At 41.1% G+C, this 26512-nt stretch overlaps 1 protein-coding gene across 1 annotated transcript in view; it reads left to right on the top strand.

Annotated features, from left to right (window-relative positions):
- The window catches only part of LOC118424648 (G-protein coupled receptor 54-like), an 85149-nt gene that overhangs the window by 55350 nt on the left and 3287 nt on the right, over window positions 1-26512 (top strand). The window contains exons 2-3 of the mRNA XM_035833306.1: window positions 4209-4447; window positions 6292-6497. Of these exons, the coding sequence (XP_035689199.1) occupies window positions 4209-4447; window positions 6292-6497 (445 nt within the window). The remainder of the gene's footprint in view (window positions 1-4208; window positions 4448-6291; window positions 6498-26512) is intronic.

The following is a 26512-nucleotide window of genomic DNA, read 5'->3' as shown; positions in this document are numbered from 1 at the left end:
ATATAGGTGTAAACCGTGTAGAGTATCCGTGCCAACTTGCTTTCTTGCTGACGGCCAAGGCCAGATTCTCTACCCTAGTATGGATTAAATCTGTACACTTAACAACTTGAAATGGGGATTTCGTGATTGCCAGCCATGTAGTGAAACACTTTGATGATAACAGACCAAGTTAGCAAGGTGCTTTTCAGGCCTTGTAATGAATGACCACAACACTTCACTAAGAACACGCTCACAAAGAGAGAAAGCTTTCTGAAATTCCCTTTCCCGGATATGTGTTCTGTTATCTACAATAGGAAGGAAATGACGTGAACTAATGACTACATGCCATACAGATGGCGGATTTTATCTGGTAGTCATGGCATTTACGAGGTGTGTGATTACAGGTTTTCAGTTTTGTATGATTACAACACTTGCGAACTGATGGTTAATTACTATACGTGTGGTGTTAGCTAATCATACATTGTAGGAGAGATGCCTCAATTTTAGAGCATAATTGCAACGAATGCACTTCAACGTGCAACATTACATTGAGAAGATTAGGTTGTATCCTGTTTGCGTATCTTTCCTGTTTCTTCCAGATCACTCCAGTGTTACTGACGAAAACTGGTGGATTCCAGTTGAAACGTCTGAACATTTCCAAAACCATATCCAGTTGCTTGAGAAACAATTTTTTGGCGTATCTTATCCGAGGCTCACATTGTCCATTTTCTGGACGTAGGTAGCCACATGAGCCCAAACGAGTGATGAGTCATCTTCGATACCAAAGGACTACCAAGGAGACCTGACATTTTACAGGCCAATTCTAAATGCAATTCAGGAACACTTTACGTACAAACCCGATTGTGTGTGTGACATCCGGGATAAGCTGTATTTGCTTCTGGCCCACGAGTCGAGAAGGTACTGCTCTTAAGTATGATGGGCGGATCATTCACAAAAAGAGACCGCTGAGACACAGTTATGATCAAATTATGCATATCTTGTTTAGGAGGGAAAACAGTCGGTACGTGCGCCTAACCATATAATGTCTACAAACACCATAGAATAAATTGTAAGGCAATACTAAACCACCCATTTGAAAGCGGCCTTGCCCTCCAAACGACCTCGAGGTCAAGCGACTAACAGCAAAAAGGATTGGAAGAGTTTTTTTCTTCATATTATAGGCTGCCACGCACAAGACAGGATAGCAAAGAGTCGTAAGAGGACATGTTCTAGGGAACACTATACCACAGTGTAAGTGTGTAAAACACTGAACAATGATTGTCCGGGTGCTAGAGCGCAGAAAAAACACCCGCATAGACACCGAATTGATGCTAAGTAGGATAGTCAAATGGACAGGTGACGGTGATGAGGAAATGTAACGCCAGTACAGTACCAGCAATATGTTCGTTAAGTTTATTGTTATTTGCCTAAGACCAAACTAATAAACTAATCACAAAGAGAAGACCGATACCTGACTCAGTTGTTAGTGGTAACTGTAACCGAAAACTCAATGAATTTCAGAGATAAAGTGCAAATTTTCTTACTTTATGTGTATTTGGTCGTTGTCTACGTCATAATTTTACGTATTTCGCAATATCTAAATTATAAGAAATTGGAGAAAATATTAAACAAAACAGTGACGCAGTGAACGAACCCCGCAGTGACGCAAGCTTGACACATGTGCGGTGAGAGTCGAGTGCACCTTTAATGATCTTCAACTAAGAGAAAATTCGTCTGTGCTAGTTTAGAAAACATCTCACACTTTGTCGGTAAGAGCCAGCTTTACTGTGATCGCTCTTCAAGGCTGAACTGTCCGTGATTAGTTTTAAACGCAAGGCGATGAGGCTAAGCCATAAATTCAGGGCGGCAGAGCACTGCTCTGTGTAGAACTGAAACGGCCGGACAATCATCTCTTTTCTGCATTTGCCAAAAAAGGGAAAACAGTTGGTCAGTTAACAATCATAACACATAATCACATAGTTAGATTCCTCTGGCCAATGCATTAGAAGTGCGCATATAAACAGCGAAATTGTTAAACTTTTATGATAAAATGATACTACGACATATGGTCGTATCCGTGCCAAAGTTTCTGCTCTTGCTGAAGGCAAGGGATGGATGAAATTCTTTGCAAAGACAATAAATCAAGACCAGGTCTCTTTTCAGGCAATATTGTAATAAATCTAGATACATGTACACCTGGTATACATAAAATCTATACAATTTGCAGCTTCAAATGAGGATTGTATGCATGCGCATGATTGACAACTACATAGCGAAACATTTTCATAATTAGACCAAAGTACTTTTCAGGTCTAGTAGTTTGGTTTGGTTTGGTTTGGTTTGGTTTGGTTTGGTTTGGTTTGGTTTGGCTATACAAATCTCCATTAGTGACTGATATGTCATTATTCTTCCTGGAGTCCGGGTGATTTGTGGAGAATCACCAATTCTAGACGGAAGGATTTGCACCATTTCACACCGCACCATCGCACGCGTGTGGGGGTTCTTTGACGTGCATAGAGTGTGACTCTCCCCATACACGAGACCTCCATTTAACGTTCTATCCGAGGGACGGCCCTAGCCGAAGCTACTCATTTACACCTGAGTTAAGTGAGGAAAGTCGTGTAGAGTGCCTTTCCCAAGGGCACAAGATCGGTGACACGGCAGCCGGATTCAAACCCATCCTCCATTCGAACCCGCGACCTCTCGGTCTCGAGCCAAACACACTGCCGCTGCGCCACGCAAACTCACTTCAATGTGAGTAGTTGATGACATTCACCAAGACTTCGCTCTCAGAGAAAGAAAGCTCCCTGAAATCACCTTTCCCTATTATACAGTTGTCGCGTCGTTTTCATTATATATGGTAGCCATGGCATTTTGATGTAAATGATTATAAGTTTTCAGTTTTGTTTGATTATAACACTTAGGAACTAATTATTACTGTATTATAATGTTAGAGAACTTTTGTTGACTGTTTTAGATAATTATACATTGCATGGTAGGTGACGGCTTCAATTATTAAGAGCATAATTACGGTGACTATTGCAAAACATTACTCTAATAAGATTATGCTGTATCGTTTTTGCATCATACCTAGCATTGTGAAAGACCAACGTAAAAGGCAATTTCGGAACATCGCACGTAGAAAGCTGTTTGTGTGCCAATATTGAAAAGCTCCATTTCCTTCGACTTAAACGTTGGCAAAGGTACTACTTTGAAGTATAATGGACGGATCATACACAGACGGGGTGAGTCCGTCGAGACCGTGCTACTAGCGGTGTCTCAAGCATTATCATCCACATCTTGTTCACGAGGAAAGGCGGTGGTGTATGCAAATAATGCAATGTGCACAGACTACTTAAAATCAAGTTTAGTTCAATCTCAAACCATCCTATGGTAAAAGAAGTATAGTATCGTTCTACAAGGGAGACAGCTAAATAAGACGTTTGCCCACAATATAGGCTGTCACGTACCATGGCAGACAAAATTGTTAAAATTGAAGCTGGACGTCGTAGACAGTCGTATTACCCCTGCCACATTATCCACGATCTTCGGGAGTATCGGTGGAAGGTCGGCCATATTTAAGATCGACAGAGGGTTGCGCGTATTTCTCACCTGAAAACCGTCCCTGACACATATAAGCTATATTTTGTCCCTTGTACAATTTTTGTGCAATAAAGTTATTATTATAAGCGAGGCTCGTGCGATTGCAGCAAACTCGTCGCCTCATCGATTTTCGCGCAATGTGACAGGGGTATAAGAGGAAGTGCACTGGCCCAGGGCTGAATACATTTACCAATGACGCAATGGAACACTACACCATGGTGTAAGACACTGACTGATTGGCTGAACGCTACTATTGAACCAGGCACCGCAGAAAAATACCACCCACATAGACACCGAATTGATGATAATTAGGATAGTCAAATGAACAGGTGACGGTGATACGGAAATATAAAGCCACTACAGTACAAAGAGAGGGCGCACTCTGTTCAGCAGACCAGCAACACTCAGTGGTCGCCCTTCAGAACATTCCTCAAGCTTTGCCTGAGTGTATATTAGGTAATGCCTCTGTGGACAGTGTGCGTGTATTGAGTATGAAACCACGCTTTATAGTGATATAAGATGTGCAGCTTGCTGTAGTTAGGCCTGTATTATTTGTAATCCATATATTTATTTTGAAGGCACCACTTTTCTGATCTGATTGCTTTGCTTGATTTGATTTGATTCAGGCCGAGGGGCCGAGGTCCCCTCGTTGGATTGTCTACCGCCACCATGTCTTCAGTGGACGTTTCGGTGGACGAGGCGAATATGACAGACTTCTTCAACGCGACGCTCGACTCCCTGCTACCGACGGAATCATCGAATCAGTCGTGGGTGCCGGATGACGACCCACCCCGATCACCGCCCGTACTCTTCGCCGTGGAGCGACAGGTCATCCCCGTAGTCTTCGGCCTGATCTGCCTTGTTGGTAAGTCTACTGTCAACCTGTCACACTTAGCCGATCATGGTGTATCGACCTTCTACAGACCATGGTTGGGAGTAAAGGTGGACTCTCACTTGCGGCACTGCGGGGTTCGTAGATGACTCAACGAATTTTAGAGATAAAGAACAAATTTTCTTCCCTTTTGTGTATTTGTTTTAAGTCATACTTTTACGTTTGACACAATATCTGAAATATGAAAAATCGCGAAAACAACAAAACAGTGCCGCAGTGGACGAACGCGGCAGTGCCGCGCCGGTACCAAGTGCAGTGAGAGCCCACCTTAAGTCATGAGCAAGATCATATGTGCCAAAAAGCAGTTACTCAAGCAAATGGATATGATTTTGACCGTTTCCCAAAACATATCCAGTTGCTTGAGTAAATGCTTTTGGCATATCTAATTACTTGGATGTCTAATCTTCATCGAAAGATGATATGAGATTTGCCTTCTCTTCTTTTAAAGTCATCTGTGCCAGCCGACTTCAAATATTGAAGAAAAAAGAAGTCAGAAAATTTATATTTTAGACATGACCGGTTGAGCGCAATGGATTTGGAATGGGATGCATGTATTCCACGCTATTCCCATCCCAGTGCCGGTTATGTCTAGGGTGAGTGCCCCAGAGCACTTTAGCCGTGCGAAGGTTATGAACGCCTGACATGGTCTTTAGGCATGTCGATACGTATTATTGTGTAACGTTTCAACATGCACATCATGTATAGAGTGCAACAAGGTTACCTGAACCATCGCTATTTCATTCACAACCTGTATGTTCAAGATAAGGTGCACAGCCACGCTAATATCGACTGTAGTCAAAGCTAAATGCCGTTACCTCTCCAGAGATGACGTCCTCCGCACACCTGAGGGAAGAGATAATGCCACAGAGAAGCACCATTACGTAGTAGCTTAGCAATGACATTTACTCTACGTATTAATTGCTTGCCGTATGTGTAAGATTAAACAGCACAGTGGTCGAACTCTACAAATGTCGAATAACAAAGTGCAATCAAGACACAAAATCAGAGCTGCCGTTTCGGTGTAAAGTTCGTCCCCTTCTCTAGGGCAATAGCTGGCACCATTCTAACCTGATGGAATTGGGTTAGATTTACAAATGCTAGCTTTAAAGATCATCTTTGTTGGCTCGTTTCACTCTATAGCGTGGTTAACTTGTATCTTCCAGCACAATGGACAAGGATAAGTCCTGCAAATTCTAAGAGTGTTGTTAGACGGAAGGCCAATCCGCGCCGATAGGGTTTTGCTGCACAATGGAAAGAACCACATTGTAACACGTTTGTGGTAGGATTCACTCCATACCATGGTTAAACTGTATTTTCCAACACAACAAAAAGTCCTGCAAGTTCTAGCATGAAGATTAATCATAACCCACACCTGTAGGACGCCTTTTGTGGCAAGGTTTTGCTGTACAATGGAAAGAACCACTGTGACATTTAAGCACGTTTTTGGTAGGATTCACTCTTTAGAAGGGATAGACTGTATTTGCCAGCACAATGGAAAATTGAAAGTCCATTAAAGTCAATCATAATCCATGCCGATAGGACTCTTCTGTGGCAGGGTTTTGCTGAATAATGACAAGAACCACGTTGAAGCACGTTGTTGGTAGGATTCACTCAATAAAGGGAACCAAATTAGTCCTGCAAATTTTATCAGTATTAGTTTGAAGATTATTTCGTGCCAGTGGGACTCCTTTTGTGACAGTTTTGACTATATATGTACAGTGGAAACAACTGCATCGCAACACGTTGTTGGTAGGATTCGATCTATCAATATAATATCTGGTGTATTTGCAGCCACTCTCTCTTTGCTTTCCACGCAGGGATGGTTGGGAACATCCTGGTCATCTTGGTCGTCAGTAAGTCCAGTGACATGAAGACGGTGACCAACTACTACATCGTGAACCTGGCCATCACGGACCTAGCGTTCCTGGTCTGCTGCGTCCCGTTCGTGGCCACGTCCTTCGCCCTGGGGCCATCCTGGGTCTTCGGGGCGTTCGCCTGCAAAGCCGTCTTCTACATCATACGGGTGAGTTGGTATATTTCTACCTTTGCTAGAAGGTTATACTTGGAGCGTGTTTGTATGCGTGTCTTTCTGTCTATATGTAAACAGAATAAATCGAGAAGCTTCAGATGGATTTGATAATGTGCCCTCTAGCGGCTTGCTAAGATATTGCAGCGGAACCTTTACAAAGCCATTTTTGACGTGTTCTGGACATGCTGAGGTTGTAATTTTTGAGTGGCAGATAGCCCTTGGGGTAGAGAGTACGTGCTGTGAGTTTGGACTGCAGTTGCCGATTTCCTTTCAAACTTTGGACGAGAATAACCCGAGAACGTGTTGACGGTTCGTCATGACTTTTGGTATGTTTGTAAGATACTTTCTTTATACCTTGATCATGTCGTCGAGCGGACAAGAGGTTACGGGTTTTATTCCTGTAATTCCTGTTATGTTTTGTTTGTTTTGCATACCCGGTAAACCTAGGCCTTCAACGTGTATCTGTACAATGTCGAACTTCTTCTTTTGGCCTTTTAATCCCTTCCTCGAGAACTACTTGTGAGCCTTCTCTGGCGGATTGCCAACTCTATCTTTGTATATTTCATTTTCTTCTGTCATTTTCTATCATGTATCTTTCCCAATATAGATCTTTTTACACCCCACTCCCACCCCCATGCACCTGTTGCGGCTTCCCCGGTGTCTGTAACTACAACTGACACAGTAGTGCTTTCTTACAAGCCGCTGTTCGCATACAGATCTGACAAAATCAATTTGCCGGTAGGATCTTTTCATTAATCGGCAGAAAACTTTTCTATCCATTATATCCTGGCTCCTGCTACCGTCCTGGCGTTGCTGACGTCAGTGCTGCTCACCTCTACGGGACTTGTAGATCCAGTTTCATGTCAAAACTTCCAGCGACTGTCGAGAGTAATTTGTAGTTAGATCAATGTCCCTACACTGGCGCAGGACAATGTGATACAATTAACAACGCTGTCTTTGATTTTTAAACCAGTTTTAAGACTAGTATCTGAATACATTTCTTTCCAAAGATACTAAAACAAATTACATCGATGAAGGCCAGAATCCAGGTAATAAGATATGTACACCATTAGCAATCATCGTCTTGATTATAGTGGCATTGCGGTACTTTTATTACGTTTTATCTTATGATTGGCTTAAGTATCATGTTCCAACTTCAATTGATTGAATATCGTAATCCAACTTTATTTTGAAGTATAAGAGCTGTTCATCATAGAACTAAAGACTGCTTGTGATATATTATACACCTTATAGCAGTTACTCAAGCAACTGGATATGATTTTAGAAATAACGGTTACTCAAGGACATGAAAAATAGTATCCAGTTGCTTGAGTAACTGCTATTTGGCGTATGATAAATCTCTGCTTCTATGATGATCAACTTGCATCCTTCAAAATGAAGTTGGATTGCGATATCCAATTCAGTCACATTGAAACATGATAAAAGTACCGAAATTACAATATATTGAATGTGATTTATGATGGTGGTGGTATTAGACTACCGAGGATAACAAGGACTACCCGGAAACGTCTTCAGCAATCAATTTGGACAAAATTGTCACATTTTGCATCTAGAATTCCTTATGATGATTTATTTTCAATCAGCAAGAAGCAACAAATGACACCACATAACGACATATATGTAATACCCCTCCAATTTACAGACACGTACGTATGTGACTTCTATTACAGATGTATAACGTTGAGTCTGGTCTACTTCACTCCCACTACGAAGTTGGGATAGGATTAATTTTATCCCGTTAGTAACTGTCTCCGAACATTACAGAAGGGTAGTGATACCTGAGCTGGGGCCCCGTCGGGAAGGCAGATGTTTTTCATTTCTTTTACATTGTAACTGTAATTACGGAATGGTGTACACACGAATCTGTATCTGTATCTGTATCTATATAGCCGGTATAACCGCCCCTCGGCGTAACACACCAGCTTCGCAGGCACGCGGCGCGGCAGCAGCTGGTTATATTACACTGAACAACTCAATCAATCCTAGGTTGGTAACTCTGGTACTTGAAGTCATGGCCGCTTCTTGTTCTTTTTTGAGCTCCTTTGAGAATCGGTTGTAAATAATCTTAAAAACTTTTCAAGTTTACTCACCTAAAACACTATAAGTCTACTTCCACGCCGAATGCAGAGTAGAGTGCATTCATCCTTTTAGTGCATACATTTATCTGTCTCCAAAACATACACCGGGTGGCGATATGTTTGAGTTTAATAGAACATGCCGGCACCTGTTGGATAACATGTTACGTATTTCTTTGAACTGCACTTTTGTATTACTAACTAGAAATAGACATATTGAAAGCATTTCATATCTACGTCATTTCAGAGACATTCAAGTAAAGTCCATCAAGTAAAGCAAAAGTACGTCTACTTTACTCACTAAAACATACGTATACGCACTTCACTCTCTCTTCGAAGGTGGATTTAAAACTAATGAAATTTCATCCTATTAGTAACTGTTGTCAAAATTTACGAAGGGTGTAAGTTCAATGTGTTCTACTTCCAAACCAAAAAGAGTGCAATCATCCTTTTAGTGCATACATTTAACTGTCGCCAAAAGGGGGGCGATGTATGAGTTTAATAGAACGTATCGACGCCGGTTGCACGTAGATAACCGCAAATAGACATCTTGAAAGCATTTCCACCAACATGAAACAAAATTAAGTGAAGTGCGTAAACATAATACGTCTACGCACTTCACTCCCAATCCGAAGGTGAATCTATCTTATTTCATCCTGTTGGTTATTGGCGCCAACAATTACGAAGGGAGTGATGTCAATGGGTTTAATAGAACACGTCATACCAGCCCTAACTTGAAACCTAAGTTTACACGTGAATCCGTGCATTGTCTTTGTGATGGTGGTGGCATGGAAATAGATTACGGCTTGAGTGTGCTGCCACCATGTCTTGCTAATATATATTGCAATGAAAACCCATAACTTTTGCCAACAGTGTTTCACTTACGTTTCTCGCCGCACGTGAGTTGTCATGTCTATTTGCTTTGTGTATCGAGACATGACAAATAAAAGTAATATGTTTCATTCAAGTCATCCTCTTACACAAATCACTTCTCCTTAAGGTATAAAGTGTATGCCACAGGCTACTATAAATCACATTCTAATAAAGGCCTTGATGCATCTATTCGTGAACATGTGTTATTGGTTACGGTGCTGTCGTGTCAATATCAAGAGTCAGTCTTCTTCATTAGCCAGCTAAATAAGCGTATCTGGCCCGGGGGACTCTCACTGGCACCTGCGGATAGCGAATTGGATCTTACAGCTCCTCACAGTAGAGACATGTCTATGTGGATTTATGAGATTGTGTCTTACTCGTCGACTTATCCAAGATCACAAGCAGAGTAGTGACGTACTCTGTGAGTTCTAAACGGGGGCTTGGACCACCATGGAGGTATGCAGAAAGGTGGCAGTGTAGTTAGGATTGTTTTTGACTCAAATTCCCTCAGGCCTCAATGTTGTGCTGTTGGTAAAATCACTTAACACCTAGTTCCTCACTCGACACAGGTGGAAATGATTACCTAGCTTCGGCTATGGGGGTCCTCTCGGATGGTATGCAGAGCCAAAGGCCCTTGTCCGTGGAGACCCACACCTCGAACGGGTTAAGTTAAGGTGCGCTCTCACTGCACTTGCGTCACGCTTGCGTCACTGCGGGCTTCGAAAGATGCTCAACGAATTCCAAAGATAAAGAACGAATTTTCTGACTTTTATTTGTGTATTTTGTCTACTTCTAAGTCATATCTTTACGTATTACGAAACATCATAAAAATCTCAATCATAACTAGAAAGGCCGACATTTGCTTAAGAGCAAATACAGCATATTTCAGCCATACCCCTTCCCACACAACATTGGACTGTTCCAAATCACCCCTGCGCAAAAATGGAACATCCTCTTAACAGTACATTATCCCCAAAAGTGGACTGGTATTGAGAATTGATTCCAGGTAAAAACAGAGCTTGCTTCTATTTTTCAGAAAATGACAATAATCACACCTTCCATTCAGAAAATTTTCATCATGACTGAAAATTGTTGAATGACTTCATGTAATGTCATTAACAATTTTCAGTACGATAACTAGGTGTAAGTTTAAAAAAGTATAAGCTCCTTGTGATGTGGGTACATTTATTATTGCAGTGAACTTTTTTTATTCAAGTAGGGCATACGATTTAATAATTATCAAGCAGGTGCAGGTACTGTAGGAGCGTTTGTTTTCTTCAAGCTGTAAAACTGTTAAACTGTTTTACTTTGTATGCAATCAGCCATCGAGCCTATTCTTATTTTAGTTTAACAACTTCCTGCCAGACCCGGAAGATACGATTGAACCTTGTTCGAGGATTTATTTTCGTCTGTCTGGTCAGTCTGTTCATACCCTGGCGCTGAGAGTGTTTTATTGGGCTGAAACTCTGGCAGTTTAAAGTTACTTACAATTTAAATGTTCAAAGTTTATGTCAAACAACAACAGCACTAGGAAATGTGGCCACTATAGACAGGTGGTCACTATAGAGAAAATGCTGATCTATTGACTAGGAGCCATACGTTACACATGATTTCAGTACACTGATCATTAATCATATAAACATTGCACAGGTAAGCCAATTGTTTAGATGTACAATTAAGTTCAAATAATTCTGAAGAGAAATATTGATGAGAAAATAATCATTCTCGCCACTGTCTAACTTATAATTACGTATCAAAACTAAACGCAGATTTTCTAACTAACGCACCTTTCGCCGACTTCATCAAAGGACCGCCGGCTATCAATCAAACACGGCTGTTGATTAGACTTAGAGTTTCAAACAGCCATGTGCTGTGTGCCAGTTGACAGCAAACTTCATGCTACGTGATGTTTTACATTGCTTGGACCTTCTTTCCTACAGCGGTGCTTCTACAAAATATTTAGACTGTAACACTGAGTCCCACATGTTTTATAGAATAGAATTTGATTAATTAGCCTTCGCTTTCCTCTTCGCTGATTGGCTGAACCATTAATTGAATTAACTCTTTCTGCCGGCTAGACGCAGGTGCAGATGCCGGCTCTGTGGGGTGAACGTCCGAAAGATCATGGCATGGAGAACGAAAGAAAACCAATTTCCCCTAAAAAAGTGCTGTAATTAAGCCTTTTACAGTACTTTAAGCCAAAAATTTTACTTGGATCATTTTACCAACTATCTTATGCCTATCTATACCAAATGTTACTCATACCAGGGTACAGGGGTGCAAAATATACCGTTATATGACAGTCAACAACAGTCGCACGGAGCTAACAGCGCAGCGAAAATACCATCGCTAGCGTTTCAACTTCGGATAACAAGTTATAAGTACTGTTGAACTCAGTAACGTTAAAGTTTGTTTTTAGTTACCTTTGACGGTTTGACCTGAAATAGTGTTACGCTAAACTCCTGAAGAGAAGTTAAGTGACTGCTGCGATTATCATAGATATGCCCCTAAGAACTGATACAATATAAAGCATTCTGAATAGTGTAAAATGCGAGAGCCTTAGGCGGGCTTCGCTCCCCCTGGCGGGAACACTGCTATATACGGGATCATGAGGCCCCGCTTATAAATATTAATTAGCCTTTGGCCTCCTCTTCGCTGATTGGCTAGGTCTTTGATTCAATCAACTCTCCGGCTGACGCGCACAGGTGTGGCTCTGTGCGGGGTCACGGAAGGTCACGTCAGGAGGCCAAAAGAAAACAAATTTCCCCTCAGAAAAGTGCCAAAATTAATCATTTTAAAGTTGTTTATGTCAAAAATTTGACTTGAATCTTGTTACCAAGTATCTAATGCCTATCTATACCAAATTTCAGGTCATTTGATTGTAATACCAGGGTACAGGAGCCAAAAGTGTCCTTTTTTGGTCAAAAATTGGCCAAAAATCGCAAAAAATAAGCCTTTTGTTGCACTTTACACCAAAAGTGTTATTGAATTTATATGAAGGTATTATCAAGGCACATCTGTGTCAAATTTCAGCTCATTCGGTTGCAATACCAAGGTACAGGAGCCAAAAGTGTCCTTTTTTGGTCAAAAATTGGTTTAAAAAATCGCAAAAATAAGCATTTTGTTGTACTGTACACCAAAAGTGTTATTGAATTTATATGGGGGCATTATCAAGGCACATCTCTGTCAAATTTCAGCTCATTTGGTTGTAATACCAGGGTACAGGGGCCAAAAGTGTCCTTTTTTGGTCAAAAATTGGTCAAAAAATCGCAAAAATAAGCATTTTGTTGTACTGTACACCAAAAGTGTTATCGAATTTATATGGGGGCATTATCAAGGCACATCTCTGTCAAATTTCAGCTCATTTGGTTGTAATACCAGGGTACAGGGGCCAAAATATACAGTTTTGGTCTAAAATTGACCAAAAAAATCTCAATAAAATCATTTTAGAGGCAGATATGAAAAAACTGAGAAAAAAACATCAAGGTATTGGCCCATTCTACCCCTGTGCCAAATTTCAGGTCATTCGGTCCAGGAACGGCGGAGATGAATCACTTTGAAGATTTGACAGGAGAAAGAAGAAAGAAAGAAAGAAACATTACGAATACAATATATTTCACCATACTATGTATGGCTGAAATATAAAAAAAATGGAGAAAATAACAAAACAGTGACGCAGTGAACGCACCCCGAAATGACGCAATCGTGACTCAAGTGCAGTGAGACTTCACCTTTAAAGATCCCACCAAACGTATCTTAAAAAAGGACGGGCCCATACTGGAGCGAGTGGATCAAACCTTACAGTCCGGTCTCCTCACACAGCTTATACCTATTGTACCAAACTGGTGTGTTACTCCTTAGTGTGGTCTACCGGTCAGGAGAAACAGAGATTGTAAACTTAATTTGAAATGTCATCTTTATTTCTAAAGCACTTGTTTGAATATTTCAACCTTGATGCTGATGTGTTACTCCTTATGTGGTTTACCGGTCATGAGAAACAAAGATTGCAAACTTAATTTGAAATGCCAGCTTTATTTCTAAAGCACTTGTTTTAGATATTCTAACCTTGATCCAGGATCACTGAAAAGCGACGACCTTGCTAGCTAGCTTTGTAAACCCCATTTGTGCTCCACTAAGATTAACTTAAAGGTTGATAGACCATAACTTACATGTAACGGGATTTGAAATCGTTTTACATGTCACGAAATGATTCAAAATTGCTGTAAGTTTACTTTTGACCTATCAACCTAAACGTAGCAGAGCTTAGCACAAATGAGCTCTGAAAATTCAATAGCACCTTTGGAAGTTGTTTAGGCATTTAAGTGTTTGTGATCTATTTCTAAAATGTAATATGCGGGGCCATTCACGAAAACTTTGCACGGTCAATTTCAGAATAACAGTGACTACAAAAAGGATCAAGCGCAAATTTGAGTTGGGAAATATTTGTTGTGCGATCCGACAAAATGAGCTAATGAACATTTATGAAACTGAGGAAATGGAAACTTCAGATCTAAAGAAATCATTACAGGCGGGCTAAAGTCGATAGTGGTAATTACGTGATGACAGTGTCCTTTTAATCCTGTTGTCATCGCCTGGTTTTGTGTCGGAGCTTCTCTGTCAGCCCCCGGGTAATTCAGCGGAAATTACAGTGACGTCAAAGCTACTGTATAAGACTTGAGTACTAAAGGTGGTATCTCACTGCACCTGGGGCACCGGTGCAGCACTGCGGGATTCGTTCACTGCGGAACTCTGTGTTACTCTCGCCGATTTTTTTAATAATCTATATATTGCGTAATACATAAAAGAATGACTTAGAAGACAACAAAATACACATAACGTGTGAAAATTCGTTCTTTCTCTCTAAAATTCGTTGAGTAATCTTTCGAACGTTTCATTTTATTTCCACAGACAATTAGGTTCAGGTTTAGGTCCGGACCTGGACCTGATCCTCTGGACCTGGACCGTACTTGTACCTGACTTTTCTGTACCGGTGTGACAGCGATCTCGCCCCCCCGGGGAGGGCGAGATCACTAGCGATCTCGCCCCCCCCCCGGGGCGAAATCACTAGCGATCTCGCCCTCCCCGGCTAGTGATCTCGCCCCCCTACCTCGCCCCCCTTTAGCGATTTCGCCCCCCCTCCCCAAAAAACGGGTTTACATGACATATTAGAAGTTGATTGGTATAAATCACAAAATGCAGTTTCAGAATGATATAAGTACACGAGTTTGATACATAACTCCATTCATAGTATCAATATTAACGTAATTACATGGTAATAAGATAGTTGAACTTGTTTAAGACAAGGAGGGTTGGGTCCCTTGTATTCCCATTATTGCATATACCTGAGTCTTGATGTAAGATGTATTTCATTGTATTCACCTGTCCTCAAGCAACCTATATATCTCAAATATGAAGTCTCTACCATGAATTGAAAAAGAACTATTTAATGTCTTTATTGATTATGCAAATATTAGGTATTAATTAGAATAACGCACATTTTGGTATATGCACCTGGCCAAGGGATATCTTCACCTCCAAAATGACTGTTTTTTCTAGTATTTAGGAACTGATGCATTTACCCGTGTTTCTTAAGACTGGTACTTTACCAGTGTTTGTGTAGCAGTTAGTAACAGCTATATCAACTTTTCCGTAGATAGTGTTTATAATGAGAAACTATTATTCACGTGTGTTTTAGTTAGTGCTTTGGAAATGTTTCCAGCACAAGAAAGAAAACACTGTGACAAATTGAAAACATATAGCTGACGTATTCCGTACCATAGACGGTGTTGATTTATACGTTCGCAGTAGCACTGTTTTTATGCCACCTCAGATGCAAAAATTGTCTTTTTCATTTCAATGTTATGTTTGCACCGAACAATATAGTACCGACTTTCGAGGTATGACATCTTACGGTACGGTAATAAGGTGCCATATAGGTACCAGGTAACACACCATATACGTTACTCCCCAGGTGCAGTATAGTACCAGGTAGCGCACCTGTAATATGTAGTAACCAGCTGCTCTTGGGGGAGGGGCGCGAAAACGCTAAAGGGGGTCGAAAACGCTAGTGATCTCGCCCCCCCGGGTATCGCTGTCACACCGGTGTGACCCGTTTTTTTTTGGGGGGGGGGGAGGTAGGGGGGCGAGATCACTAGCCGGGGAGGGCGAGATCGCTAGTGATTTCGCCCCCGGGGGGGGCGGGGGGGGGGGGCCCCAAATCCCCGGGGGGGGGGGGGGCGAGATCGCTGTCACACCGGTACCCATCCAAAGAAGTCACATGTACAGTCAATGTTATGGTTAGATGGCAGGCCTAAGTCCTTGTGGTTGAAAGGATGATTTCCTCCGGATCCATTTTACATGCATGACATGTAAATGTGATTAAGTCAGTAAGACGTCGCCTTTCGATCATTGGCCTCAAGCCACCTAGCAAAATGTTTGCCCTGATAGACTTCGGCGCCTACATGGTGTATTTTGGCTGGCATATTTCAATTTTCATCTGACCTGGTTATGAACGGCTTCCGTTCAAGGCAAAGACAGTTATTCTAAATTCAAAGGCAGGTTTAATTTGCAACGGTTGACCAATTAGATTTATTACTTAGAATGGTAACGGTAATAAGTTTAATGCCGAGCAGTCCTGGTCCCGTATATGTTAGAAAGGACTTACGAGTAAAAGGCTTGTTCAACAGAAGACATCAGTAGACATCAATGCAACGCCTTCTTGAACGAGTGTGGCGGTAGGTTTGGGCGCTGTGGCGTAACGGTCGACAGTTTGGATTATTCATGTACCTGGCATTCGCTGAAAAGTCAGCTTGCTGGTCGTTTGATAAAATTCAGTTGAAACAACTTCAACTGATTGTCTGGTGACTCAATGCCATTTTAATTATATTTCAGCCATACATAGTATGGTGAAATATATTGTATTCGTAATGTTTCTTTCTTTCTTTCTTTCTTTCTCCTGTCAAATCTTCAAAGTGATTCATCTCCGCCGTTTCTGGACCGAATGACCTGAAATTCGGCACAGGGGTAGAGTGGGCCAATACCTTGATGCTTTCTTCCCATTTTTTTCATATCTGCCTCTAAAATGATTTTATTGAGATTTTTTGACCAATTTTTGACCAAAAAAGGACACTTTTGGCCCCTGTACCCTGGTATTACAACCAAATGAGCTGAAATTTGACAGAGATGTGCCTTGATAATGCCGTCATATAAATTCAATAACACTTTTGGTGTACAGTGCAACAAAATGCTTATTTTTGCGATTTTTGGCCAATTTTTGACCAAAAAAGGACACTTTTGGCTCCTGTACCCTGGTATTACAATTAAATGACCTGAAATTTGGTATAGATAGGCATTAGATACTTGGTAACAAGATTCAAGTAAAATTTTTGACATAAACAACTTTAAAATGATTAATTTTGGCACTTTTCTGAGGGGAAATTTGTTTTCTTTTGGCCTCCTGACGTGACCTTCCGTGACCCCGCACAGAGCCACACCTGTGCGCGTCAGCCGGAGAGTTAATTGAATCAAAGACCTAGCCAATCAGCGAAGAGGAGGCCAAAGGCTAATTAATATTCATAAGCGGGGCCTCATGATCCCGTATATAGCAGTGTTCCCGCCAGGGGGAGCGAAGCCCGCCTAAGGCTCTCGCATTTTAGACTATTCAGAAGGCTTTATATTGTATCAGTTCTTAGGGGCATATCTATGATAATCGCAGCAGTCACTTAACTTCTCTTCAGGAGTTTAGCGTAACACTGTTTCAGGTCAAACCGTCAAAGGCAACTAAAAACAAACTTTAACGTTACTGAGTTCAACATTACTTATAACTTGTTATCCGAAGTTGAAACGCTAGCGATGGTATTTTCGCTGCGCTGTTAGCTCCATGCGACTGTTGTTGACGGTCTTATAACGGTATATTTTGCACCCCTGTACCCTGGTATGAGTAACATTTGGTATAGATAGGCATAAGATAGTTGGTAAAATGATCCAAGTAAAATTTTTGGCATAAAGTACTGTAAAAGGCTTTATTACAGCCCTTTTTTTAGGGGAAATTGGTTTTCTTTCATTCTCCATGCCATGACCTTTCGGACGTTCACCCCACAGAGCCGACATCTGCACCTGCGTCTAGCCGGCAGGAAGAGTTAATTCAATTAATGGTTCAGCCAATCAGCGAAGAGGAAAGCGAAGGTTAATTAATATTCATAAGCGGGACCACACAATACGTTAACTTGAAGACTCAGGCCGTACAGACTTCTCGCCAGGATTTTTTCAAAGCGTCGGACAGGGGTCCGGGGGCCGCCGAATGTCCCTGGCGGGGTCCAGGGGCAGGGCCACTGTGGGGGGGACCCAAGTGGGCGAAGCCCCCCGGAAGCTCTTGCATTTTAGACTATTAAGAAGGCTTCTTTTATCAGTTTTTTTTAGGGCCATATCTACGATAATCGTAGCAGTCACTTACTTCTCTTCAGCAGTTTGACTTTAAAATATTTCGGGTCAAAGCTTCAAAGACAACTAAAACCTCATAAACAACAAACTTTACTTAGCTCAACAGTATGCAAAAATATTGTACGGGTTGCCATCCTTAGTTGAAGCGCTTATTTATAGCGCTAGAATCTTCGCTGCGCCGTTAGCCGCCGTGCGACTTTTGTTGACGGTCTGATATCCCTACGTCGCCGCCTCGCTGATATTCCCACGGACATGTTTCAAGAAAAATACCCAGCAAAAAACGCTGTTCTGCGTCAAATTCTATTCTATAAAACATGTGGGACTCAGTGTTACAGTCTAAATATTTTGTAGAAGCACCGCTGTAGGAAAGAAGGTCCAAGCAATGTAAAACATCACGTAGCATGAAGTTCGCTGTCAACTGGCACACAGCACATGACTGTTTGAAACTCTAAGTCAAATCAACAGCCGTGTTTGATTAATAGCCGGCGGTCCTTTGATGAAGTCGGCGAAAGGTGCGTTAGTTAGAAAATCTGCGTTCAGTTTTGATACGTAATTATAAGTTAGACAGTGGCGAGAATGATTATTTTCTCATCAATATTTCTCTTCAGAATTATTTGAACTTAATTGTACATCTAAACAATTGGCTTACCTGTGCAATGTTTATATGATTAATGATTAGTGTACTGAAATCATGTGTAACGTATGGCTCCTAGTCAATAGATCAGCATTTTCTCTATAGTGACCACCTGTCTATAGTGGCCAGATTTCCTAGTGCTGTTGTTGTTTGACATAAACTTTGAACATTTAAATTGTAAGTAACTTTAAACTGCCAGAGTTTCAGCCCAATAAACCACTCTCAGCGCCAGGGTATGACTATGAACAGACTGACCAGACAGACGAAAATAAATCCTCGAACAAGGTTCAATCGTATCTTCCGGGTCTGGCAGGAAGTTGTTAAACTAAAATAAGAATAGGCTCGAGGCTGATTGCATACAAAGTAAAACAGTTTAACAGTTTTACAGCTTGAGAAAAACAAACGCTCCTACAGTACCTGCACCTGCTTGATAATTATTAAATCGTATGCCCTACTTGAATAAAAAAAGTTCACTGCAATAATAAATGTACCCACATCACAAGGAGCTTATACTTTTTTAAACTTACACCTAGTTATCGTACTGAAAATTGTTAATGACATTACATGAAGTCATTCAACAATTTTCAGTCATGATGAAAATTTTCTGAATGGAAGGTGTGATTATTGTCATTTTCTGAAAAATAGAAGCAAGCTCTGTTTTTACCTGGAATCAATTCACAATACCAGTCCACTTTGGGGGATAATGTACTGTTAAGAGGATGTTCCATTTTTGCGCAGGGGTGATTTGGAACAGTCCAATGTTGCGTGGGAAGGGGTATGGCTGAAATATGCTGTATTTGCTCTCAAGCAAATGTCGGCCTTTCTAGTGAAGTAATATGTCTTTTCCACTCAGCTGTCAGCGAACTCTGAGCGACCAAAATCTCATTAGTAGTTGAAGTAAATTTCATTGATAAACAATTGCATTTTGCAACGTTGGTGTGTTTGTTGTCGTTCGAATCAAACTTGGACAGTTGGACCATATTCAATTTATAAAGTCATAGGTCATAAAGATTCAATTTTGGCCACACAACGGGTCTATACAATGGAATGAAGCCTAAGGCATAGGGGAATTGGTGTTCTGTTCAGATAATGGTACTCAGAACATAGAGCCGGTAGGTAGGGTTTCTTATAAGATTCTGACAATTTAACAATGTAAAACTAAAATACACCAGGGAAACTTATATTCTCAACATCATGCATACGTGCACTGTACGATGTATATGCATTTCATAAATGATTACGATCACGTATATGCATTGCATCAATACTTAAGATCGCTGACTCTCTGAATAAACTCTTCTTGAACTTGTTGAACTGTAGAATCCAACACAACAATTGGAGTAACCAAAATTTTCGACTAAACAGCTCCAGTCTTTGTCGAGGAATAAAAATTCACTGCTTCTGTGACGTCACAGCATGCAGATAGAACACGTGACTCAGTGAGCAGTGGATCGTAGGTAGCAGGGAGTCTATGGTGCCAACCGTCTCTGTTCAGTGATGGTTGTAGAGCTCTGATGAAGATGACTTCTTTAATCCATATAGAGAAAAAGTTTGTCCAGTGAGACTGAATGACCCGGTGATTCTATAGGTATATGTTGGGAAACTTTTAAGGCGGTCGTGAACCATTCCGTGCTCATTGCTTGCTCTGCTCTTTTGATTCCGGATCTAAGAGGTGAACTCGTATCCCATCTTGGGTCACAATTCTCTTCAGAAAGTCGCCTGGATTTGACTGGCGACGGGCCAAAAGTTGAAAAGTTCCCTTGTAAGTTCCAGGCTGTTCAACTTCTGATGTCGAGTCTGTATTCGGGGCGCACACTTTGCAGACAGCTTTCTCTTCCCCACGATGTTCAACAAAACATTTTGAACTGAGCCATAACTGATGCCTAGCGAATGCCTCGTATGCCGGCTTGTTACACGTCTGGCATTCATTACCATGCGATGGATCGCCTCAACCTGATTGTCCTCGGTGGCTGATTTTGAAAGTCCTGACCTTGGGTCATCTTTCGTGGCCTCCTTGCCTCGCTTAAAGTCAGTACCAACTTCTTTACATGTGGCATGATAAGGGGACTCTACACAAAGTGTCGTAATCTTGGTTACGTAGTTTTCCTTTTTTTATTCAGATACTTGATCACAGCATGAACTTATGTCACATCCGTTAGTGACTTTCTTCTTACATGTTGATTACAAGAAGCAACAGGTACTGATGAATGAATATTGGCATTCCTGTAGGCTGTGACTAAGTCATTGCAGTATAAAGTTATACCCCAAAATGGGATTTCTACCCCCTGTTTTCATGTGAGGTCACAAACCTCAAGTTTGATGACTTCTCGCACATTCTTAATTACTGTTAAAGTTTCTAACTGGCAATGCAAACTTTCTCAAATAATAGGCCAGAGTAAGTGACCTTGAAACTATCCAACCAAGCCATTATGGGGAGCCGCTCGATAGCTTTGCTTGGAATATTGAATCTTACATAGTTAACCTGTACTGCCCTATTCTTCTCTTGTTTGTTGCAAGGCAATTAAATCAATCTCACGATACACAGGAGATAAGCATTCACCCATACGTAGCGATTCGATAGGTGGGTGTCACTTTGAAAAGAAGTCTAGAGTCTAAACTATTGGAATAGTATAATTACGCTGTTAATTTACAATAAGGAGATTTGTTATGTAAGAAAATGCATCAAGGGTACAGTAAGTTGCACTTTTCTTACATTAGAATCAATTAAAACAGATTCTACTGTAAGGTCTAACAAATTACTCAATTAAACTCACTTTTAAGGCTCAATACGGCTCTAAGCCTTGATGTCTTCCGATCATTTTAAAGTACGAACAACTTACCTTAAAATGATCGGAAGACATCATGCTCTAATTCTATGATTGTGAACTGAATAAGTAGGGGTGTGCTACGGAACCACATTTTTTCAGGTATCTCCTCCTGGACTATATGCCGTCTTTCCATCAGACTGTGCTGCAACTGTGGATTGGGTGACTAAAGATTTAACAGATCGCTCAACGAATGGTATACCTGACGAGTGGATATCTTTTTTTACGTTTTGTTGTCTTTCACATCATGTATTTGCATACTGCAACATACATCAATTTAAAGTCAGGGGGCACACAAAATAACTGTGGTCACTGAACGTTCGCTCATACCCCCTTTCCAATAGCTAGGACGGCGCTCTCGTCGCTCTCTCTTTTAAATTTGACAGATCGCTCAACGAATTGTATGAAAAGAAAAACGAATCCTTTTACGCTTTGTGTGTTTTGTTGTAGCAGTAGTGTTTTGTTGCTTTTTCAGTCACACTTTAACATTTTGTATGATATACCGAGTATGAAATAGTTGGTAAAACATATCACTTTAGATCGCAGTGAGAGCGCAGTGAGAGCGCAGTGAGAGCGAGCGGGGTGAAAGCGCAGTATCTAGTGGAAAGGGGTCCTTATCAATGCAATTATATGGCATGATTAGTCCCATCCACTCCCATGCAATCTAATCCAGCTGCTCTATGTGAAAGAGAAAACAGATCGTATTCATCGATTTATCGACTGCAACTTGCTAGCTGCCATGCTAGACAGAGATACATGGTCGGACATTGTTAATGGCACCTCTTATGAGGATGAACTGAACTGAACTGATATAACGACTGTATGTTACATTCTAACTAGTGCATAAGTCAAATGCAGGTCGCAATTTAGCTTTTATCAAATCTCGGTTTTACGTTAGGAGGTTATCAAAGTTTAAAAAAAAGATGATGTCAACAGCTCTGCGAGTGAAATGCGTAATAAGTATTCAATGTCTCTCTCTACTATTTATAGTTCAAATGCAGGTCGCAATCTTTGATCAAATCTCGTTTTTTTAAATAAGAGGTTATCAAAGGTTTAAAAAAGATGATGCCAACAATTCTGCGAGTCTAATGCCTAATAAATATTGATATTTCCCCTCTCTGCGCTATATACAGTTCATAAGTCAAATGCAGGTCGCAATCTTTGATGAAATCTCGGTTTTACATATAAGAGGTTATCAAAGTTTGATAAAAGATGATGTCAACAGCTCTGCGAGTGCAATGCGTAATAAATATTCAATGTTTCTCTCCGCTATATATAGTTCATAAGTCAAATGCAGGTCGCAATCTTTGATGAAATCTCGGTTTTACATATAAGAGGTTATCAAAGTTTGATAAAAGATGATGTCAACAGCTCTGCGAGTCCAATGCGTAATAAATATTCAATATTTCCCCTCTCTCCACTATATATAGTTCATAAGTCAAATGCAGGTCGCAATCTTTGATCAAATCTTGTTTTTATATAAGAGGTTATCAAAGTTTAAAAAAAGATGATGTCAACAGTTTTGCGAGTGCAATTCGTAATAAATATTCAATGATTCTCTCCACTATATATAGTTCATAAGTCAAATGCAGGTCGCAATCTTTGATCAAAACTTGGTTTTACGTATAAGAGGTTATCAAAGTTTAAAAAGATAATGTCAACAGGTCTTTAAGTCGAATGCGTAATAAATATTGATATCTCCCGTCTCTCCGCTATATAAGTTTATATGTACCACTAGAATAGCACACTTGAGTATCCCTAGAATTCTAAGCAGCTTGAAACTTGCAACTAATAACGACATTCATAGTCTTAGGTTGTAAGATAAGATTGGGAAGTTCTATCAGTCGTAAACGGATGTCGGCAACCTAAATCAGATAGGATGTTCTGTATCTGATTTTTGACAGACGATGGCGGTAATATAAATGGAAGTAAATGTGACCCATGGATCTAACCCTACGTGTTCTATCATCTCGATCTTCATCACGAATGGCAGATACAAGGGATGCGAGTAAACTTCTGTCAGATTGTTACAGCCTCAGGAGAACATGTGAATGCTAAACAGTTCTTTAACCCTTGCTTTGCAGTCTGATTCTGACGACGAATTCATTAATCGTTAATTTTTCAACTCGCAATAGAGTATGTGAACATGATGAAAATTTTAATAAGGAAAGCTGCTTCATCTCAACACAAACACACACACACACACTGACACACACACACACACAAACACACACACACACAAACACACACACACAAAAACACACATACACTCGCGCATACACTCGCAAACTTACACGCACACACACACATACATACATACACACGTTCTCTCTCTCACACAGACACACACGCACACACACACACACACACATATATACACACACACATACACACACACAGACACACACACACATAGACACACACACACACACACATAGACAGAAACACACATAGACACACATAGACTCACACACATAGACACAGACACACACCAATGCACAAATTTAACAGACACACACGGGCTTTCATTGAGGTAATCGTAATAAAGAATATATGGCACACGAGACAGAGCGGAAGGCAGGAGAGTATGTGATAACATGTCTGATCAAAATTTCCACTAGAACTAGACAGCCGGGATCTTGTCTGAGCCTGTATGAACCAAGAAAAAACGTTCTAAAACTGTCCTAATGTTCACTTAGCTTTCATACAGCAACATGATTACCTGAAGTAAGACCTGATAGACGATAAGGCCAACAGTCCTTCCGTGCTGCCATTTGAACGTGCGTCAGTGCATGTCTTTTAGAATGATGGTCACGTCATTTTTTATGTAAACATTTGATGTAAAGTACCATTAATGCCTTTTAAGGCGCCGTTTTAATAAGACCCTGTCCACATCTAGATGTCAGACGCCAGGCTCCCTGGTAAGTCGTTTGAAGTTGTACAATACGTGAGAATGACCAGTCATTGCCTCCGGCGCTGTGCTTACACAGTGTGCTAACGTGTAACATTTCAACATGGTGGGCAATGCATTCAGGAGTTTCTGTCATCTGGATGTCTTTTCTCTCGTATATTGAAAAAAAAAGTTGGATGTAAGGTGTTCATGTCTGTCTTCTGATAAAAGATGCTGTGGAAAGATATAATATCTATGAAGAAAGGTTTATATTTAACACCAATTAAAGCGTATGTAAGGCTTAAGGTGCACTCTCGCTGCACTTGCGTCAAACTTGCGTAACTGTGGGGTTCGAAAAATACTCCACAAATTTCAGAGATAAAGAACGAATTGTCTTACTTTTTGTGGATTTTGTCGTCTTATAAATCATACTTTTACGTATTACGCAAGACAGTCAAACCTGCCCAAGACGACCATCCTGGGGACCGGACAAAATAGGTCGATTTGGCCAGGTGGTCGGTTAGAAGAGTATCGAATCACAACATGCCCGATGCATAGTTTAAATGGTTTTCGTTGTGTTTGATGGCAAATACGGCAAGCGCACGCACGTTCATCCACCGCCATCATTATTTTCAAAATCCGACATAAACTGGCCGAATTCTTCACAAAATCTTGCTAGTTATCATTGAAAATCGATGACACCTCAAGATTTGAAAATTAGTAAAACTGCCCTAACTTACAAATGGGCAAGGATTTGGTCCCAATTTTGGCGGTCGCGGTCGCGTTGGCCAGATGGTCGTTGTGAAGAGATCACTTAATGCTTACGTCAATGGGGAAATTTTTCGGGACCGAGAAAAAGCGGTCGTGATTTCCAGGTGGTCGCTAAAAAGAGGTGGTCGCTTGGGCAGGTTTGAATCTTAATTATAGAATATCGGATAAAATAACAAGACTTTGACGCAGTGAACGAACCCCGCAGTGACGCAGGCTTGACGCAAGTGCAGTGAGAGTGCACCTTTAGGTCCCAATTTTTCACCGGTGCCCGTCAGGATGTAGGCCTGGCCATTTCCGACGCCAATTTTGTCCCGGTGGACTGCCGGATACCACCATCTGGCCACGGGTAGGTCATGGATTCATTGTAGGTCTGACTTAAATTCAACTCGGTGCCCGGCCGGGCCCTAAAAGCCCGGGAGCCACAAGCTGCCCCACAGGACCACGTATACGTAGTGGTCACTCCCGAAAGTGCCCCAAAACAGCCCGTGAACTGGGTGATCCTCATCAGGACGTGCTGGTTGCACGGATGGACATGACTCTCTCCCTCCGTCCTTCCCTATCCTCCATAGCCTTGGGCAGATCTTCAGCCGAGTAGCCAGTAATATCTTCACAAAGTTGAATGTAGATATGTTTTGTGTGGTCTGCCTATGCTTGCATGGCCATGGCCACGTTGGGAGTCCACAGCAGAACGTCACTAATGATCTCATCTTTACTCCGCCACGCGTTACCAACAAAGCTCAGCCTTCTTCCTCGGGCGACAGGCCCTTATTTCCAATTGGGACCTAAGTCTTACATTGCTCAAGAACGACGGAAAGGTCAACGCCGCCCTATATACCATGTGGTGTTGGAAAATTAAGACCTGACCTTTTCTGCAACTGCCCCTACAGCGTTATATAATCGCTGTTTCCCGGTCGATTGGCACGCTTGAAAGTGTTCTATGTTGCCGTGTTACCATCTAAATTAAAGAAGATAGCGTGTTGCTGCAATTTTACGGAGCTGAATCATTCCTTCCGGAATCTCTGTGTTGTGTTCTTTCTGTACGTGACATTCTAACTTAGTGCATGAGTCAAATGCAGGTCGCAATCTTTGATCAAATCTCGGTTTTGCATACAAGAAGTTATCGATGTTTAAAACAAAAATGATGTCAACAGCTCTGCGAGTCGAATGCGTAATAAATATTGATGTTCCTCTCCCTCCACTATATATGTGTACCTCTAGAATATCATACATAATTATCACTAGAATTCTGAATAACTTGAAACTTGCAACCAATAACTTTCGCAGCTGGTAAAATAAGATTTGTAGATTTTATCAATCGTAATCTGAAGTGTGGAATCTAAATCAGATAGGACGTTCTGTATCTGATGTTTTGGCATACCACGACTGTACATCAAAATTAATGTGACCCATAGATATAACCCTAAGTATTCTATCATCTCGATCTTTCCTCGAGTTGCAGGAAGAAGAGATGCAGATAAGCG

Source organism: Branchiostoma floridae, chromosome 10 (assembly GCF_000003815.2).
Source record: "Branchiostoma floridae strain S238N-H82 chromosome 10, Bfl_VNyyK, whole genome shotgun sequence".
Classification (NCBI taxonomy): Eukaryota; Metazoa; Chordata; class Leptocardii; order Amphioxiformes; family Branchiostomatidae; genus Branchiostoma; species Branchiostoma floridae.
The sequence above is the reverse complement of the archived record's forward strand: the minus strand, read 5'-3'. Positions and strand labels throughout refer to the sequence as shown.